This window comes from Saccostrea echinata, unplaced genomic scaffold (assembly GCF_033153115.1).
Source record: "Saccostrea echinata isolate AGI-Se365-2 ecotype Australia unplaced genomic scaffold, CSIRO_AGI_Sech_v1 ptg000018l, whole genome shotgun sequence".
Classification (NCBI taxonomy): domain Eukaryota; kingdom Metazoa; phylum Mollusca; class Bivalvia; order Ostreida; family Ostreidae; genus Saccostrea; species Saccostrea echinata.
Window position 1 is genome coordinate 4,352,954 of NW_026889767.1, and position 20,541 is coordinate 4,373,494.

At 33.2% G+C, this 20,541-nt stretch overlaps 1 protein-coding gene across 2 annotated transcripts; it reads left to right on the forward strand.

The window, feature by feature from the left end:
• Positions 1-1,558: 1,558 nt before the first annotated feature.
• LOC133189406 (uncharacterized) lies at positions 1,559-10,192 on the forward strand. Of its 2 annotated transcripts, XM_061324780.1 has the most exons (6): positions 1,559-1,802; positions 1,924-2,010; positions 2,160-2,273; positions 4,727-4,924; positions 8,443-8,541; positions 8,701-10,192. In XM_061324780.1, the coding sequence occupies exons 1-6, from the start codon at positions 1,641-1,643 to the stop codon at positions 8,782-8,784; spliced, it is 744 nt and encodes a 247-aa protein (XP_061180764.1). In that variant the 5' UTR covers positions 1,559-1,640; the 3' UTR covers positions 8,785-10,192. The 2 variants fall into 2 exon arrangements, with proteins under 2 accessions (XP_061180764.1, XP_061180765.1); XM_061324781.1 differs by lacking the exon at positions 8,443-8,541.
• Positions 10,193-20,541: the final 10,349 nt, after the last annotated feature.

The following is a 20,541-nucleotide window of genomic DNA, read 5'->3' on the forward strand; positions in this document are numbered from 1 at the left end:
TGGAAGAATAAATTGTTAAACGGGATTTTAATGTGCTCATATTATATCGCAATTATTGTTCTGTATAATGTCAATGCTTTCTTTATGTTACTTTTCGCTGAATTTGAAAGGTGATTAGAATATTTTCTTCCAGTGTGACTAAATGTTTGCATTCAACAAATGCAAGATGTTTGCCTGAGGCCGATAGTCCGAAGCCGAGGGGTCTACAAAATGCATTTTGCCCGAGAACGCAGTCAATAAATGTTATACATTTCTGACATATCTGTATCTTGTGCTGGCTTTCATGATGTAAATTTCATTCAGCACCAACGAATGCTAATAGATTTATAATTAGCTGATCCCGCCCACAGTGTGACGTAAGCGGTCCAATATCTCATCAACAAGCCCAATATTTTACTCTGCTGTCAAATATCGATTTTTAAGACCTCTTTGTAAAACATTGGAAATGTTAGATTTTTTAATATAGATTTATGTAGGAACTAATTTTTAAGGTAAAACAAAGATTGATATTCACTAAAAAAAATATCAGTATTGAGCGATCTATGATGAACATTTGTGTGTGTGGGGAGGGGGGGGGGTGCAATCTTCATATAATATATATTAAGCCCCCTTAATATCCGTTATATAGACAGTATGGAATAGGTTATTGTCCTAAAAGTAAACTCCAGCTGTGACGTCACTCTTTTCTTTGAGCGCTCCATTATTTTTCAGGAATGGAGAGTTGTAAATTACATGGAAAACTCTTCCCGTACCTCTAACAAGGATAGAACTTAGAAAATTTTAACAAGTTTATTTTCAAATAAAGAAAATAAATGTGGCACTGCTCAGAATCGAACCCGGTACCTTCACCTTCGCAGTCAAGTACTCGTCTCACTACGCTATCGAAGCTGTTGAATGACAGCGGATTTAAATAACTTCAGAAGACTTTTTTCGCCTTACTTTCTCTCTCTATATATATAAATACTACTAGTATGTTAAATTTATATTTACAGTATAATTTGTAAATATTCTTTATTATATATTAACAAACAATAATTACAAGCATTAAAGAAGGTGGATTTTACGCGGGTTAATATACTCGTAGCGCTCAATTCCTTAAAAGCAATTGGTCTCGGCCCCTTTGGCGCCTGGGCTCCATTACTTTTAAGGAAAGGAGCGCTACTCGTACATTAACCCTTACGTAGACATATTCTCCAATACATAAGTTTGAAAGTTTTTATGAAAATGAATTGAGAAAACTATTTTCACTATTGCTATCATGGTTTTGATGAATATAAAATTAAAAAAAAAAAAGAAACTAAAGATTATTTCAACGTATTAGTTGTTTTATGAGATAGTAATTTATACGAAAGTAGACAAGTCTGTATTATTTACAAGTTGTGGAAGAGGGAGGGGTGTGGAGGGAGTATCCGCTGCTATTATAGAAGAAAACGAATGTTTAATTCCACATGAGTAGTAATTTTTGTGAAGTATTCTTAGACTTCTGATTAGTAACTTTTCTTAACCAGGTACGTGTAATGAAAGACGTGAATTGCAACTATTTCTCTATTTAGGTTACTTCGATTATATTAGTAACATGGTGTGTGATAGCAAGAAAAGCCAAGCTCTGTGAAAAAAAAGAAGCACTAGAAATATTGAATATGGATTCCTTTGTTTCCTGCTCTTATGATGACGCAAGGGAGAAAATTAAAACCGTTCTCATACTAGGATGTGTTTCTGTTGCAGTCAGTCCCCTTTGTCTTCTCCTTCGTTTGCCAACCGGAAAATTGGAAAACGCCTGTTTGATTACATATTATGTTTTGGTAAGTTTTTTTTAATTACTTGAAGCATCGATTAATGACTGTATTCGTTCTAACGTGTAAACAATATGTTAATTTTTCAACCTTTTAGTAAAGTTAATTAATTTCCTTTTTTCTATCATAGTATGTCCTCTTATGTCTTGGGATAGCTGTTCCTCTATTTATTTTCACAATTCAATTGCTGGATTCCAAAACATCAAAAAAACCTATGGTAACAATGTTCATTACTCAGATTAAAAACAAACGAAAAAATATACAATTGTACATTTTGAAGGTTAAATTAATCCAATCGCATTTACGCAACTAACAAGTATTTCATGTAGATCATCTCAATTGAAAATATTTGCTTTTACTGTCCAGGATTATGGCCCATTAAAGAAAGGGATGTTTAACTCCTTGGCACAAAATTTTACTTCTGATGAAATCACACGCGGTAATACAATGTCAGACAGATGGAACAAGTTTTTTATCAAGGTAATGCTCTACATATGTATGTATTCAAATATATTTTATCATAAATGGTTAAATAATAGTTGGCTTTCATCAGCTTTTTTTTTTATTCTGGTAAGTACATTATACGATTCAGTTCATTTTTGCAACACTCTCCTCAAATTGTTTGGAACTTTAATAAGTGTAGCTAAAAGGCTGGCTGAATAAACTATCAAGAAGTATTAGTCTTGATTGAAGAAATTGGTAACTCTTAATCTTAACATATATTCAATAAGGTTGTATCAATCGATACATAAGATAAGATACATAATTCTGTGTATCGGTTTTTGCTTTCGATGAACGGTGTTGCCCCTTTAACTAAAAATAGAAATTTCTGTGAAATGCTTTCAAAACCTTACTCCTTCTACAGTATTGGTCTGATTTCAGTATAACTTGGCATACAAGTAGACTATACTAAGATACATTATTCTGTGTATAGGATTTTGATTTCGATGAACGGTGTTGCCATGGTTACTGAAACTAGAAATTAATTTCCTTGAAATACATTGTTCTTTTGAGTATTTTTATTGAAATTACAAAGAGTATCAAGTACCGTTATCAGGGTTATCGTCTTAATCACGATTCTGAGTTCCACGGAGAAAAACATGACTACGAAATTGGTGGGAAGTATACCTTTAATGTAACTCTTTTTTTGCGGTCGGAAATGCGAGCTTTCCGGTTCCATAGTTCGGTTCGAAGCTTGGGTTGATCCGTAATCAACCATTATGTCTATAAACGAGCCGTAATATCGAGGAACCAGAAGTCTTTGACAAGACTCTAGCTATACTGGTTTGTATTTATAACAAATGAAGAGAAGAGTAGCACTTGGACTTAAAACTTTGCAACAACAATGAATGGAATAATGATAATTTGTTAAATCTCTTTTTGTGGCAAGATTTATTGCAAGTAGATTTAAATTGTAGGAGATGAAATATGGAGATAACGTACAGTATTCAAGCTCAAAGTCCATTTAAACAATACAAATAGGGAGCAGAGCAAACACAGACCTTAAAAACAACGGAGGCGGGGTCAGGGGCCATGGAGTGAGCATCCCTTGCCGACGAGTCACACCCGCCGTTTGTTCCTTTTCATGATCGGGAAAAGGGAAAATCTGTAGCATGTCAGTGTGTAAATAATGGCCTAACAATTAGTGTGAAAAACGTCAGTTAGCATTTGACTGAGAGGATTGGTTGAATTTGCTAACAAGGTCATTATATCGACCATAAAATTGTATATAAACAAACATAACTTTTACAGTCTGTGTACAGTGTTTTGCTTTACAGCGAAATGCCAACCCGCATGCTGATTGGTCGACGCGTAATCTTGATTGATCGATCTGCTAATAAGGGGGCGCAATCAGTACCCATGGTAATTCCCACAGATTGTTGGAAGACCTGATCTCCAAAAACTACATAAATATTGCCAATCAAAAAATATGTATAATCAGATAGCGTTTTAACAAATAATTTTGCAAATAACCAAGAAAAGAAGCCTTTTGAAAGAATTTTACGGAAATTTCTACTTTAAGTAACTATGAAAGGAGATCATTCATCAAAAATCGAAAAAGACAATTATTATGCTCATTTGTGTACTCTACATGTCAAGTATATTAAAATCAGACCAAACTGTAGGACAGTTCACAAAAATTATATTTTTAGTAACCATGGCAACGCTTCTCCAATATACAGAATTACGTATCTTAGTGTAGTCTACTAGAGTGCCAAGTTATATTGAAATCAGACTAGACCTCTAGGTGGAGTTCCGTTTTGAATGTTTTTAACCGAAATTTCTATTTTTAGTGACAATGGCAATACCGTTCATCGAAATCAAAAATCTATATATGGAATTATGTATCTTAGTGTAATCTACTTGTGTGCCAAGTGATATTGAAATCAGACAAAAACTGTAAGAATAGCATTTTGAAAAAATGTTTACAGACCGACAAATGGACAGCTAGACAGACAGACGGACGACGGACACCTTACTATCGCATAAGCTCTTCCGATTTCTGACCAGTAGAGCTAAATACCAGGCTAAAATTAAATTAACACTCTCTTAAATTGGAGGTACGAATAGTTGTGAACTCCTACTTTTGTGCGTCACCTATTATTTAGTAGGGGGGGGGGCAATGTGCAGTTTTATGTGCAATTTGTACGACTTTTACATGAAAGAGAGAGAGAGAGAAATCTCAAATATAGTTCATACCTGGCATTGTTTCAGAACAATTTGAACAGAGAATACTCCACTTCTCATGCATAATTATTAACTTCTTTTCCAGGGCACATAATGTTCAATTTTTGACATTAGCCAATCAATGAGGGCAAAAAAAAAAAAAAAACTTCGAGTTGTTTTATAGCATCAAAGTCTAAATTCCTTTAAAAATATTCTAATATACTTTGCGGAGAGTTGATACCTGATCCATGTTTTATTTTATCCAGTACGACTGCTGCGCTGTAAACCAGGTACTGGGCACAACTAATGACTTTGACAAGACCCCCTGGTGTACAATATCCGGATCCTGTCAACAGACAAACTCTCAAATTCCGAAAACCTGTTGTAAAGATGTCACTGAAGAAGACTACGTCAATGCAACTAGCAGTTGTCATGCTACTGTCAGCGCTGGATCATACAAAGACGTAAATTTTAGAATATAATGTTTATCCTGAAATAACCTCATGAAATAAATGAAAAAACTCATCGTTAATAAATAAATCTAAAATATTCATGCAAGTGTAATCAATTGAAATATATTTCATCTCTGTGTATTGTCTAAGCTGAGTAGATGGGTTTCATAAAGATAAGCATTCTTGATACATGTATTTTTTTTTCACATGATAAATTCCTATCATTGTTTTAATTAATGACACACTGCAAATTTATCTTATTCAAATTCGAACCTTTTCCTTACTTAAGCAAATTGCTGTTAATTAACTTATATTTTGCATGTCTTACAAAAGATATACTAAGTCGTAGGAACGACAGATTAGATCGAAATAATGACAAAACAAGTTGCACATACTAGAAAAGAGTAAGTAAGATAAGAGTAAGTGTTGTTTTCTGGTATAAAATACTTAACTTCCTTTTCGTACAACTTATTATCTCGTTATTATGATAGGTATGTCGTTATAAGAACTTTTTAATCCCAGGTGCAATGACTATTAATTTAACGTTATTGATGAAAATGGCAAGCGTTTTTTTACAATCTATTTATACATAAATGTATGCGAAACCCAGAAAACGCTACCTGCCACATCAAATGGATAAATTCAAATTCTTACACGGGCTCTAACTATATAATTGCCTCCCCTAATATACAGCAATTACATGGGGATAATACTTTCAGGGATTTAAATCTCAAAGCTTACCCTTGGAACCCCCATGGATCAAGTTGGTCCCTCAGGTACTTGTACCGCTGAGGTAACCATCAAATTCTCCTCAATACTGAAAGTAGATAACTCAGTGTTTTGATCCACTGAGCATAAGGGAATTCTTCATTCGTGGTAATCCCTGAATTCCGCAGAATGAAATTTCACCCACCACTGACGTTTTATGTGTATCTGTTGGTTTTTACTATTCATTTTATTCCACCCACTTAAAACTCTTTTAAAGTTTATAAATGTACATATATAGTATACTAGGAATGAATTTTGAGCTATTTATCCTCTTCTCGGAATTCGTTGGGACCCGTAACATGCAGCGTAGGAAGAAAATGTGATACTTTGAAACAGTTTCGATCAGGGCAAGATAGCTGGGTTTTTATAATCTCCACCATATTGTAATTTGGTGAAAATGTGGAGTTAATTTATTCTCCAACAAAGAGTAAAACTCCTTACATTTTATTTCCCTGACCCTAAATTCCAATATGTAGATATACATTTCTTACCTTTCCTATCTTAGGGCTTTGCCTCCGTAGACAATTGGTGTCACTTCTGGCAATGCAGTATATAACAACATCATAAGTCATACTACAACCCTATACATGTTACACGTACGAAAGTATTTAAACTTAATCTTAAATTTGAGATATTACATTTCATTTACGGAAATCTTGGTGCTTCTGAATTAATATAACCAATCACTGATTTGCTGTTCTTGGAAGTGTCATTATTGATTGATTTATTATTGTTTAAAGCCGAGTTGACAATATTTCAGCCATTTTTCAGCGGATAATTTAGTTTATTTAATCCGTGTTGGAACGTTTTTGTTCTTCTGGTGGCCTTCAGTTAGCCTAGTCTTTTTCGAAATCCAGAGAAACGATCTTTTATGTGCCAAGGGGTTTGTACATGTAACCCTTGACACGGGGCGCCATTTAATATCCCATCCGACGGACATAAAATATAAATACTGTAGATTCCTTATTTTACGCGAGTACTTCATATCGCAAAATGGCTCAAGGGCGTTAAATCACGAGAACAATAACTCGCAAAGGGGTGATTTATCTAGAGATTTTACATACATTAAAGCACAATAAAAATAAAAGCGAGAAATCTTATTTCGCGAGTGGTGCTTCACGCGTAATTACGCGATAATTTATTCCTCGCGTATATTTCGGAATCTACAGTATATTTTAACTGTTAGAAATTAAACTGGTCTATGTATTTCTCATCAAAATTGTTTTAATTATTTAATTCTAAATTTTACTGTAAAGATCCGTTTCTTGTAAATATTTTACCTGTTCTTGGGAAGATGATCTTTAAAGATATTTTCTACTGTGATATATCTATTTTTATGCAGTAGTGACGACTCAATATGCGTGAAAAAATCCTCGAAGAGACGTTTAACAAAAAACAAAAAAAACAAAACAAAACAAAACAAATAAACGTTGCAATTACAACTTATTATGTCGTCCTAACGACATGTTATCGATTTTATAACGTATTAAATATGCATTCCAAAAAATTTCAATAAAGTAGAGCAATATAAATAAGTTTCAAAACTTTAACTTGAGAAAAAAAAAATATCCCTCTGGGAAGAATTTCTAAGATACTTTCCTCAGAATGTGTATATTCTTTTTACATTTGGAATTCTGCCACAGACATAATGTAAAAGGCAAAAATAACAAATAGTTATTAATCTCCAAATTCCATGAAGCATAGTGAATCGTGCATAGAAAACGTAGAAAAAAAAACAGTGCCCTGGAAATATAACGGGGAAGTTTAAGTTTAAAATTTTAGTTCCCTGTAAGGGAACTTGACGATGGCAAAGCTGCAGTCATTCCATTTGTTATACACTTTAGTAATTAGTTGGCCATTATCATTTTTAGTCAGTAATACATCGAGCTGTGGCAAACTCTATATATAGTGTCTTTTATTTCGAACTTGGATACTTGGATATATTGAGTCATTAATTGAAAGCAACAATTTCAAATGAAATACGTCGTCGATATATTTTAAATTTTGAGTTGAAAGCCACAAAAGAGTAATTAACAGACCTTTTAATAGTATTCCAATGATTGTGAATATTGTACCTAAACAGTTTAAGTGTGCACTCTGTATATGCTATGGTCTAAATTGAACAATGGTCGTCTGTTTTGTCCTCTTTTTTTTTTTTTAAATTAATAGGAAAAATACATAGTTTTTAATGTCACAGCGACTAAAATTGAATATAATTTACTTCGATTCTATAATATTTTTTATGAGTTTAGATTTTTTTTTTACACAAAACATATTCAATTCTATACAATTCCAAAAAAAATTGCCAAATTTAACTTTAATGGTGGCAGAAATATTAACCTTTGCTTATTATAATGATTAACTTTTGAAATTGTTAATTATTTGTTCAATTTTTTTAGCTCTTCTGGTCGGACACCTGAAGAACTTGTGCGAACGTCCGTCTGTCTGTCTGTGGCACAAGTAAACTATGCAAAGAAACATAATTCTGAATATCTTTTGTTGATTTTAATGAACAGTGTTGCCATGGTTACTAAAGATACGCTACTCTTCCTCCAGTTTTGGTCCAATTTCAATATATCTTTGCACACTAGGATAGTATACTCAGATACATATTTCTGTATATCGGTGTTTAATTTGGAGGAATGATGTTGCCTTGGTTACTGAAAATAAAGCAGTAAAAATGTACGTCAAATATAAAGTCGTAAATTTTATTTTGATGCCTATTTTGATATATTAAAACTATATTCTTCTTTATTTTTCAGAGCTGTTTTAGTCGTGTGATAAACCTTCCTAATGAGAGCCTTAAAGAGTATCAAATTGATATGATAATTACCTGCTCGCTCACTTTGGCAGTAATAATGGTATTTTTTTAAATAAAGACTTGGTTTGTATTTGACAACGCTTTTGACTAAATTTTCAGTCAGTTGATTCTTGTTAACATTATAGAAATGTGAAAAATAGACTAGTGATCATGATTTATTTATTAACTTATTTAATTTATTGATACTTATTTTTTGCAGCTTGCTTCATTCCTCCACGTTCTTGTCCTGATTTTCATCAGTATCTTCAAAAGATCTGAATGCTGTACCAAGTGCTGCAATTGATTTTGAAAGAAACTTGATGCTGAATAAGACGTTTTACATTATATTTTATTAATTTTTAATTTCTCATACCATGTTTAAAATTTGAGTGAGTTTTTGATACTGTACAGGAACATTTTACCAAAAATTCGATTAAACAATAAAGCATTTTGGGTATATGACAACTCAATGCAAAAAAATCATAGATACGACAGTTCGTCGATGAGACAAATGATAGATTACACAAGTCATAGAACGGACATTCCATGGAAATCCCACAATCCATCGATACTCATCGAAGCTGATCGAAAACAATAAACAAAATTATAATTGATAAATCCATTTCATTAACTCATGCAACAAATCACTCAATATTTCAATAAAAACATTATGTGTCAAGATATAAATGTTTTGAAAATACCCCACACATCACCGAGTCTGGAGCATGGTTGTGTTCCTTTGCTCCTTCGATGATTTTTTTTTTCTTTATGCATCGACGCCTTGCAGTCAGCTTATCAAATTTTTAATAAGAGTAAGCGCTTTTGTTCTTTCCTAAACATTAAAAACGGAATAAATAAAATTTTAAAAACTTCCCACCCATAGTCGTGTCTTGGGCTAGGTGATAAAATACACAATCAATTCTTCGTTAGTTCACCCAAACTGAAGGCTATTGTGAAATTTTCTGATCACGTTTTGTCCGGCGTCCGTCTGTCCGGCTGTCTGTCTGTAAACTTATTACTTTTTTTCGATTTTGTCTTGAGCTAATAGGCTCATATATACCAAAGTATTCCTTAGGTAAAGACCATTCAAGCTTATTCAAATGAAGTGTCATGTCATTTTCCAAAGGGGAGATAATTACGAATTAATGAAAAAAAATCATTGCCATTTTTTAATTATTTTCTTTTAAAAGAACCAGTTACAATGGAAATTCATGTAGGATTATTCCCCCGGTAATGAAGATTCAAGTTTGTTGATTCTTGACTCCAAGGGAAAGGGTGGAATCAGAAAGGACGATCATATTTTTACGCAGGGATATATTGGGAAAGGTTCTCTAAAATATTCTCAAGAATCAGAGGGCTAGGAAAGATGAAACTTATGAGAAAACATCCTCAGGTAGTGTAGTTTTAAGTTTGTTCAAATCATGAACCCGTAGGTAGGGTGGGGCCTCAAAGGATTCTTCTCAAGAACAGAAAAGGCATGATTAGTCATATTGGTATGGAATCATTGTCAGTATATTTAATTTTCTTCAAATCATGATCATGGAGTAAGGTGTGAACAAAATAAGCAAAGTTCTATAAGGGAATATATAGAGGAAAACTTTACAATCTTCTCAAGAATACACAGACCAGAAGAGTTAAAACTTAATTGAAAGTTTTATTACATAATGATAGATTCAAATTATTCGAATCATGACCCACAGGTGTAGATTTAGGGCACAATGGGTGATCAAAGTTAACATAAAAATATATATACGAAAAAAAACTTTAAAATTCTTCTTTTCATGAACAGCAAGTCAAATTGATATGAAAGCATTGTAGATAGTGTAGATTCAATTTTGTTCAATTCATGAACCCGGAGCTATGGTTTGTTCAAAAATGGCAATCAAAGATTTGCATAGGAATTATGTATATTATAATGTATAAAAAATCTTCTTTTTAAGAACACCTGACCATATTCAATTTTGTTCAGATTATGACCCTTAGGGGTGAGTGGGTCACACTATGCAAGTCTTACATAACTATAAAAGACAAAAATATAAATATTATTTTTCTCAAGAGAGCAAATGTATTTTGATATGGAAAAATTCTCAGAAAGTGCAAATTCTCAGAAAGTGCAGATTCAATTTCTTCTAATCATTGTCCCTGGGGTATGGTGGGGCCGCAATAAGGCGGTAAAAGTTTTACGGTGGAATATATAGGGAAAACATCTGCTGTTGAAGAACAGTAGGACAATAGTGAGACTCAGACAGACGGAGAGACAAGAAGGAAATCTATAGTTCCGATATCATCGGTAGGGAACTAATTATCACATTTTTTTATAAATGGCAGATACATAGTAAACTCTGTAAAGGTTCTTGTTCGTTTGCAGTATCCTTTACATCTTGAAATGCTAAATCAGACCATGACGACATGGCTAAGATCAATGAAAAAAGGTCAAATTGGAAGTTACAAGCACGTGCATGCATGTGCATGATGACCATGTCATCTTGAATAAACTATTAATATATCTTTATACTCTAAGTATCGAAGCATTTCATCAAAGATTTCATAATCTAATCAATAAAAGCTTTTCTTTGTTGTTTTTTAAAGCATTCACTGAACTTCAGAATTGCTTAGAAAAAGTATTTTTAAAGATCTTTGTCAATTTATATTTTTTTGGAGATCCCTAAATATCAAAAGCCTATGTGAACGAGAAAAGGCGGCCTAATCCCCCCTCCAAAAATGGGAATAGGGTCAGGATCCTATATGTACTTGAGTTTTTCTGGGTTTTTTTCTTTGTTTTTTTTTTTTTTTTTTTTTTTTTTTTTTAATGCAATAGCTTAGTAGAGTTTCCGAGTTCTGAGACGAAAAATTGGGCAAGCAGCCTTTGATTGAAAATTTTAATACTAAATTTACATTAAAAGAAAATTCTCAAAGAAATCGACCGGTATTACGGATCTAAAGTCTGTCTCAATCACATTTTATTCACCACCAATATAGAGGTGCATGTTAACGTATTAATGATTGTTCAATTAAAGTCTATCGATCTAATTATTTAGAAAAAAAAATAATCGTAAAAATTGTTTTCCAAATAAAATGTTGCATATTCCTTCTGGAATGCCATACAAAGAAAATGTGATAGATTTTTTTTCAAGGTGAGTTGTCCAAGGAAAGTGAATATCTACACATTTATTGCTTAACTTTGAGTTGTCGTTATTCTATTCATATTTTGGCAGAACTGATATAGCAGGCATTGTCACTGTAAATATCAATTTCTCGTACAGTCGATTGTATAAAGATGGACCTCCATGTACATGTACTTAAATGTATTCAATGTGATATATTTAATGGTATTATGTGATATATTTAATGCTATTCTAAATAAATTTCAATCCCTTGATGCATATTTAGAGGTACCTCTGCATACTGCATAATACATGTTGCAAGTTCATTGTACAGTAAGTATAGAATTTCATTTAATTAATAAATAGGGGTCCAGTACAGGCGCGCCCCTTCGTTTGAGGGTTTTTTTTTTTTTTTTTTTTTTTTATAAAAGCAATACTTCAACTATCTGCCCTGTCTCTTTTATCCCATCGTAAGGAAGATGTGGGAAATATACAAACGCGCTTCTGAGTTAGAGTTGGGTCGAATTAACAGAAATAATAAATATTCATTTTCTGGCTTGCTACTTAAATTTTGCCTTATTCTTACTTGCTTTCTTTATTTTGCATAGCAATCACATTTTAGCGTCATTGTTCTGAAGTTGTGTTAAATCAGATTCGTAATTTTCATTCGTCGACTCGAACCCAGACAAAGTGTCAGTTGTAAACACACCAGAGTTTCAAAGAGTGGAATCTTTTAAAATCTTTTCAAGAACTATTGGAAGAGAGGAGATTAAACTTTATTCATTTAATAGCTTTCAGACGTAGTGTAGAGCATTGCCTTCCGACGCTGGAAGAAGCATGTACATTGTATACATAGGCTTTTACTATTGACTGTCAGACCAAATGTGCCAAAGGCCGACTTCAGAATACCATTAAATACTATGAATATATAACAGAATTAATTAAATTCTGAAAGAAAAAATGGCTACGTATACCGGGTATGTTTTTTCTGACATTCTTTTTATCACATTGTAATGTCATTTATAAAATGTGTTATATAATCGCTATAAAGATAAAAGGAATGTTATCTACTCGTACATGTACAGTTTGTGAAGGGGATACGTATTTCATTCTCAAAAGTGAGGGAGAGGAAGGGGTACTAGAAGATTTTGAAAAAAAAAACCTGTCCTTGACAATATTGCAAATACGTATATTCTATCCTCCTCTGGGAAGAAAGTAAATAATCTGACCCTGACTGGCGATACCTACATTGTACAACCGCCCCTTACACTACGTAGTTTTGATTTTTCATGCTTGTCAACCTTTTCAAGGAAAATCTGTCTATAATGATCTTGGAAATGCACATTCAGTCCTACAATGGTATGAAAGTAAATAACCTGACTCGACAAAATTAGCTACCCCCTCCTCAACCGTAAATCAAATACCGGTAAATGGCCATCCCTTGATTAATAATTAATAGTGCAGATTTATTGATATTGACCTATATTCTGTCATGGTATATATTACATGTATATCAAAACTTGCGGATTTTGAAACATAGATAAGATTTTTTTATTATCCTTTCTATAAACAACCATTAGTTTTAACTGCACATTTAGTCAAAATAACTGTGTGGCTTACAGTAAGAACTTTTAGGAATTCTTGGGAAACTATGTAAACAAGGATACATGCATTATAGAGGAGCATTCCCTCGCAAGACACCATATTTCTAAACGACCTGAAAGCCAAAGACAAGAAACCTTTGACTCTTCATTGCAGAATGCAACTGCCTTCTTATAAATAATTCCATTAAAAGAAAAACTAGCATGATTTTGAATCACGTTGTATAAGCATTGTGTATTTAGAGGTACTTACTGTTTGTGTAGCATCCTAAAGATTTGAATCCTAAAATCCAGTGGACCTTTTCACAAAAACTCTCATGAATATGACAACAAATTCCAATTCTTCAAGTATTTATTGTAGTAGATCACAAAAACTCTTATTTTTCTATTACAATATACAACATTGTAAAATAATACATTAGAAAGGAAGAAATATCTGTGTTAAGCTAGGAAAAAAAAACTACAGAGTTGTGAAATTTTATCTTAGTTGTAATGTTTGTTTTTTCTCTTTTTTTTTTCTTACAATGTTGTAAAAGTCCCCGCTCTGTTAGACTTTGTCACAGCGATTCCCATCACTGCACAAATATTCCTTTACTGTGCAAATAAGAGTTCTGCTTGACGTATTTATACTTTCTAGGCTTTAAACTTAACGTCAAGAAAAGCGTTATCTTTGAAAGATCTTTCCTACAGGTATAACGAAAGGTCTCCACTCTATCTCTAATGACTTCTATAGAATTTCAAAGTATAAAACAATTCGCATGACTAGCGAAGGTTTCTTTGCATGAGGTAAGAGTTACGGATTTCATATCAAAGTTAGGTTATCTGAAAAAAAAATATGTCTCTTATAATTATATAATTTGATTTCTGTACAAAACAATTCCTTTCAACTACAATAGAACAAATTTCCTGCAATTGTTAAAATAAGAAAACTACTCCATAGTGCAGATAGATTTCCTCTTCACACATTTTATCAATGTACTTTAGTTTTCAATATTCTACATTGATCTTAAGATTTTAAATCACTTTTATCAGCACCTGTGTTTTGAGCATTAAATGGTTATTTGCAATATCAGGGCACTACAATTAACATAGCTTTACAGAAAAAAAAGATGAATAACTGGAGTTATTTCAAGACGAACGTTTGCATAACAACTGAGATTTAAAGGAAAGTGACGTCCAAGTGAGTTTCTTTCTATGTAAGTTCTTTACATTTAAACCGTTCAGTTCAGGAGCTCAGTCGGTAGAGAGCTCGACTCGTGATCGGGAGGTCGTGAGTTCGAATTCCAGCCGCGACAGACTTAAGTCGATAATTAAAAAATGGGTAGCAACTGTTCCTTCGCCATGCGCTTGGCACTTTGAAGTGAAAGTTGCGCGTCCTTCGGATGAGACCTGAAAAAACCGAGGCACGGTGTCACAGCAGGTGTTGGCACGATAAAGATTCCTCACTGCTCAATGGCCCTGAGTACCAAGTAAACGTCAAAATTTGAAGCCCTTCACCGGTATATGGTGACGTCTCTTTTTGAGTGAAAAAATTCTCGAATGGGCCGTAAAACAACATACAATCAATCAATCTTCATATTTAACGTGGCTGTTATGGAGGAAAAAAAGTCTTACAATCAATATGATAATACATGTAGTTATTTTTGAACATAAGACAGATCGGGCAAAAGGAATTGGTTGCTTTGTGTCATGTTTGCTATGGCAACATTCCTTAATTTAAAAAAAATGCGCTTTTGGAACATGATCATAGTCCGGTTGGTTACGATGCAACTAAACAGGAAAGTAACAGCGACATTTCGCAATAGCCCAAGACTAGATATCATCATATTTCATAAGATGAAATATATGGGAGAAAGCCATTTAAAACCTTATTAACCTTAATTTAAAAAAAAAATGCGCTTTTGGAACATGATCATAGTCCGGTTGCTTACGATGCAACTAAACAGGAAAGTAACAGCGACATTTCGCAATAGCCCAAGACTAGATATCATCATATTTCATAAGATGAAATATATGGGAGAAAGCGATTTAAAACCTTATTAGCATAGAATAAAAGAATTGAAAAGTAATAATTAATTTAGATTTTTGTTAAAAAACGTTTTTGACAATGAATTGTTGAAAGAATTTGACGATACCTCTTAAAAAGAGAAATTGAAAGCATCGTCACTATTTTCTTCCACCTTCATGCATCTGTCTTGATTTCCTTTTCATGGAGTTCAGAAAGGTTTTTTCTTTCTCATAGGGATATTTTTCTACTCTTCTAACAAGACAGAGCTTAATTAGTCAAGGGTATACTTGCAAGTTAGTTACGAGTATGCTTAATTCGGAACAAATGTGAACAAATGGATTAATATGCTTGTAAGTAGGAATTGCTTGGGAAACTCTGGGTACATGGGGCCAAAGTTTATCACCCTGGGTACTTGGGGCCTCTGAGTACATGAGGCGAAGTTTATTACTCTTGGTATAATGGGCCAAGGTTTATCACTCTGGGTACATGAGGCGAAGATCATCACTCTGGGTACATCGGGCCGAAGTTTATCACTCTTGGTACATGGGGGCGAAGTTTATCACTCTGGGTACATAGTTCCGAAGTTTATCACTCTGGGTACATGACGCCGAAGTTTATCATCCTGGAAATGAAACAATATGATACGAATTTGCTTTTTGGAAAAATACTACTTAAGGTTAACGAGCATACAGAACATACTCACACAAAACATGTCTTCCATTTTTAGGCGGATGACACGATTATGATTGTTTGTGACAATTGCGCCCCATTATTAGCAGACCTTTTTTGTTTTCATATGAAGCAGAATTTGTCCAAAATCTTTTACTTGAAAAGAAGAAAACACTTGCTGCGGCCTTCAACTCGACATTTAGACATATCGACGACGTGTTGCCAATTAAAAATTGTTATTTTCATTCTTATGTCGATACGATATATCCTTGTGAGATTGAAATAAAAGATAGTACAGAGTCTGACACATCTGTTTCATATTTGGATATTTTACTTGAAAAAGACGTTAATGGTAAACTAACAACCAAGCTTTATGATAAACGTGATGACTTTAACTTTTCAACCGTCAATTTCCCTTACTTATGCAGCAATATACCTTCATCACCTGCAAACGGGGTTTATATCTCTCAGTTCATTCGATACGCAAGAGCATGCTCTACGTATGTACAATTTCTAAAACGAAGTAAATTATTGACAAACAAATTGATGAAACTAGAATATCAACAGTCTCGTTTAAAGTCATCATTTCGTAAATTCTTTGGTCGATACAATGACCTTGTCAGCAAATGCAATTCATCACTGAGTCAAATGCTGACTGACGTTTTTCCTACTGGTTGTTAGGCCATTATTTACACACTGAATTGTCGACGGACTTTCCGTTATTTTCCGATGATGACAAGGAGCACATGGCAGGTGTGACTGTTCGGCAGGGGATGCTCACTCCTCCATGGCCCCTGATCCCACCATTGATGTTTTGAAGGTCCGTGTTTGCTCTGCTCCTATTTTGTATTGTTTAATGGACTTTCGAGTTTGAATACTGATCGTTATCTCCATATAATTATTTTATACATATCATAATAAACTGCGGATTCTCAGTCGAAGTCAGTCTGGTTCCTTTCAGGCGTTGACAAAACTTTTTTTATGGTGGAGAAATTCGGAAAAGACTGTACAACAACCTCTTGCTATCTTTAATCGTGCGATAGGAATTCAATACCCTGACTTCTTTAAACTTTAAACTTCCATCAGCATAAACATCCAAGCGAATGTAGAAAATACAGACTTACTTCAAATAACGAAATAATAATCTATTTGTTGGCATCTTTCTTAAATATAATAACGTTATCATAGCACACTTACACTTTCTGAAACAAAAAAGTGGAGGAGGGGGGAGCATGACGTTTGAATGATATAAAATCTACAGCAAAAGAATAGACTATTTTTTAGATAGTGAGAGGCTCCAACAAACCCTAGTACTAAAGACCTAAAAAAGTGATAATCATGTTGATTGAATTTGACATACATGTATTTTTAATTCTGTTAATATCAATTAGCTTACCAAGTCTGGAGTATCACGCTGCTAATCTCTCCAAAATTATCAACCTCACCTTTGTAGTCACGTTATAGTGAAAAAAATTGTTGAGCACATTTTACTTTTAATTATTCCTTTTTAATTTTAAAAATTTTTCCTCATCAGCTACTATAACGTAAAATATAAAAAACAAATCTAAAACCATTTCTTTTATGAAAAGTGGTCTCCGCAATAAATGATTGCAATATTATATTCTGCTTCCTGTCAATTTGTCTCTATATAATTAATACCAAACTATCTTCGCCTAGTGTTCTAAGGATTTATATAGTGTAAAAATACTATGCCGAAATAGTGCACGGCTTCTTTTTCTGAGGAAAATCCGACAGCGTCCACGCCGGGGATCGACCTCACGACCCCAAGATTGTCAGTTTGACGCACTACCGATTACACCACAGATGCCGTTATCTTTATCTTTGTTTTTTAATAAACTTAGTTTCAAATATCTGACACTAATAGAAAAAAAAAAGAAATATGTTTTTTTCTTAAAAGGTTCCTTGCATCTTTTGTTCCCTAACCCTCAACTAAAAAATTTTGAAACTATCTGTACATAGTACCTTTTTGCATGAAACGCTCAAGAAAAGATTATGACGTACATGTACATATTTAGCACGACGTGACGTCATAATAGGGGTGTACTAACATGTTTGTAAGAGGTTATGAAAGATTGGAAAAGGAGAAAATATTGTCGGTTTTATGCAACAGTCAGCATAATAATAACAATAGTGTTATGTTTTGCATGCACTATGCCTAAATAGTAGTCAGTGTTTAACATATAGTGCACTCGCCTCCGGTTCATGCACCATGTGTCAAACTCTGACTACTATTTAGGCATAGTGCATGCAAAACACAACACTATTATATATGTATAAGCAACGCTTCGGGAAGCGGGGGCAATATTGCGAAATTCTTATTCTCAGCTGCCTGACATAGAAATGATAGAGAATTGGCTGCATTGTTCTCTACATAGGTCTGTATTGTTATATTGGCTTTAATAGTCGTATTGTCTACCCTTTTGACAACTTTTACTACTTGGAATCGCAGACCAGGGCAGAAAAGCACCTCTTCTAGGTTAGGATCATATGCGTACATATGAATAGGCTTTGGTCCAAGATTGGCGAGAAAGTTTTCAATCTTGATGATCAATGCAACGTTATTTTTTTTTCAGTGCACTTGGCGTAATTCTTTGACGTGGATACAAGCTGGGTTCAAACGAAAATTCTGTTTTCATAATATTCCTTGATATCTGATTGAAGTAGGTCCATACCACGATATGTAGTTCCTGTAAAATCGGTCAATGTCGACAAATACATGAGCACACTCATTAAAACTACTGCAGCTGGGGTTGTGCGCTGGTCCTCTGACGAAACTGCTCCACCGGAACAATTATATCCTCTCATTATGGAATTCATTTTCCTATAAACAGCATTAGTTGTGTATAGATATATGAACCTCTCTTCAAATACTGTTTTGGCATTGAAGAAATTAGAGGCGTTCCTTGAGAGAAATTACTTCAAATATTTAACTATGATGTTAATGGTGTGATTTTTATTTACTGTTTTATAAAGATCTTTAAGTGCATCATGAAATCTTCCAGTTGTCTGTATACTTGGGTCAATAAGCTCGATACCTTTATTAATGTAAGTCATTCCATATTTCCGAATTTCCTCACCGCATTCACTGTCTTGGAGAGTTGCAGCTCTACACAAAAAGACTGTGTAGCTTATAGCAAGTACCTGGAGAAGTTTACATATGGTCATTCTAAAAGTAAATCAGAAATCTGATTTATATAAATTGTTTTGCAATATCTTATTTCATACACTCGTTTTTAGATTCATTCATGATTGTCTCAGATTTTGTTATTACAGAGAAGTGACGGCGTAGGATGTACTTTGATATATTTCGAAAGCCTTAACCCACCCGCGAAAGTGATATATTTATATATTTTATTTTAAAAAGACATTGATAGTAAACTAACAACTAAACTATATTGATGTGATTACTTTATTTTTTCTGTTATCAACTTCTCTTATTTATATAGCAATATATCATTGTCACCTGTATCTGGTTTTTATATTTCCGAGCCGAATCGCGACGCAATTCTATGTTTTATGTACGATCAATTTCTAAAATGAATTCTACCATACATTAAGATACATAATTCTATTTATTGCTGCATGTTGCAAAGTTTCAAATCCAAGTACTACTTTTTCTTTGCTACATATATATGTACAGACCAGTAGAGCTACAGTCTCATCAAGGACTTCTGGTATGTAACTCTATTAATGGAGAAAGATAATTTTTTTCCTTCTAAATAGAAATTAAAAAAAAAAAAAAATTAACACATAGTGTGTCACAACCTTAGCCCTAGGGAACATTTAGGCAAACATGTATTCATACCAAATAAATAGTTACTTCATAACCTGATTAATACTCTTATGTTGATGTGTTGATAAAGTTTATGCAGTATTTTACCATTTCATGTTTAAGGATATATGCAACGTACCTTACATGTACCAACTGATAATTTTTCAAGATATTCTTAATTAAAGATTATAGTGCAATCAGATGATTGTAGACAAAAAAAATCAGCATACATTAACAAGGATTTTGAAAAGATATCAATTGATGAAAATTTTTGTATAATTCAAAGAAAAATACACAAAAATAACTAAATATATATTCTAGATGTTTTGTTTATTCAAACTTGTTTTAGAAGAAGTGTACAACAGCATATATAGACATTGAAATGTAACACACGGTTCCTTTTAGTATTGGAACTCTTCCACTCCAGGGAAAAAGACAATTAAGTTCAAACTACGTTGCGTATGTCCTTAATATCTCTCGCGAAAACTGATTACCCCTACTTTGCTTCATAAAAAGCATATGGATCAAACAGAGTTATATTCAAATATGCACTTTCTAGAAAAGCTTTTACTATCTGGCTGAGTTGTTAAGAAGAATGTTATACTTGTGTCACGTTTATAAATACTATCATTCTAATATCCACCCAAACTGAACATGATCCATTATCTTAATTTCCAATGATTAAGAATGATACGTTTGGCATGTTCTGATCACACGGAATAAATGAAATTCAAAAAAAAAAATGTTTTTGACAAGCCGTAAGAAAACGAGCTTCGATCGGAAAAACTTACAACACTTCCAACACAAAGATACAATTGAATTAATAATATTTATCTAAATTGTGAAATAAAAATGCTTTCATAAATGAAGAATAATTTACAACTTC

Excerpts from the sequence above, each read along its gene's own strand:
- LOC133189406 (XM_061324780.1), top strand. The coding sequence starts at position 1,641 with ATGGATTCCTTTGTTTCCTGCTCTTATGATGACGCAAGGGAGAAAATT. Across the intron at positions 1,803-1,923 it reads TGATTACATATTATGTTTTG|TATGTCCTCTTATGTCTTGG; the intron begins GTAAGTTTTTTT and ends TTTCTATCATAG. Across the intron at positions 4,925-8,442 it reads GCGCTGGATCATACAAAGAC|AGCTGTTTTAGTCGTGTGAT; the intron begins GTAAATTTTAGA and ends TTTATTTTTCAG.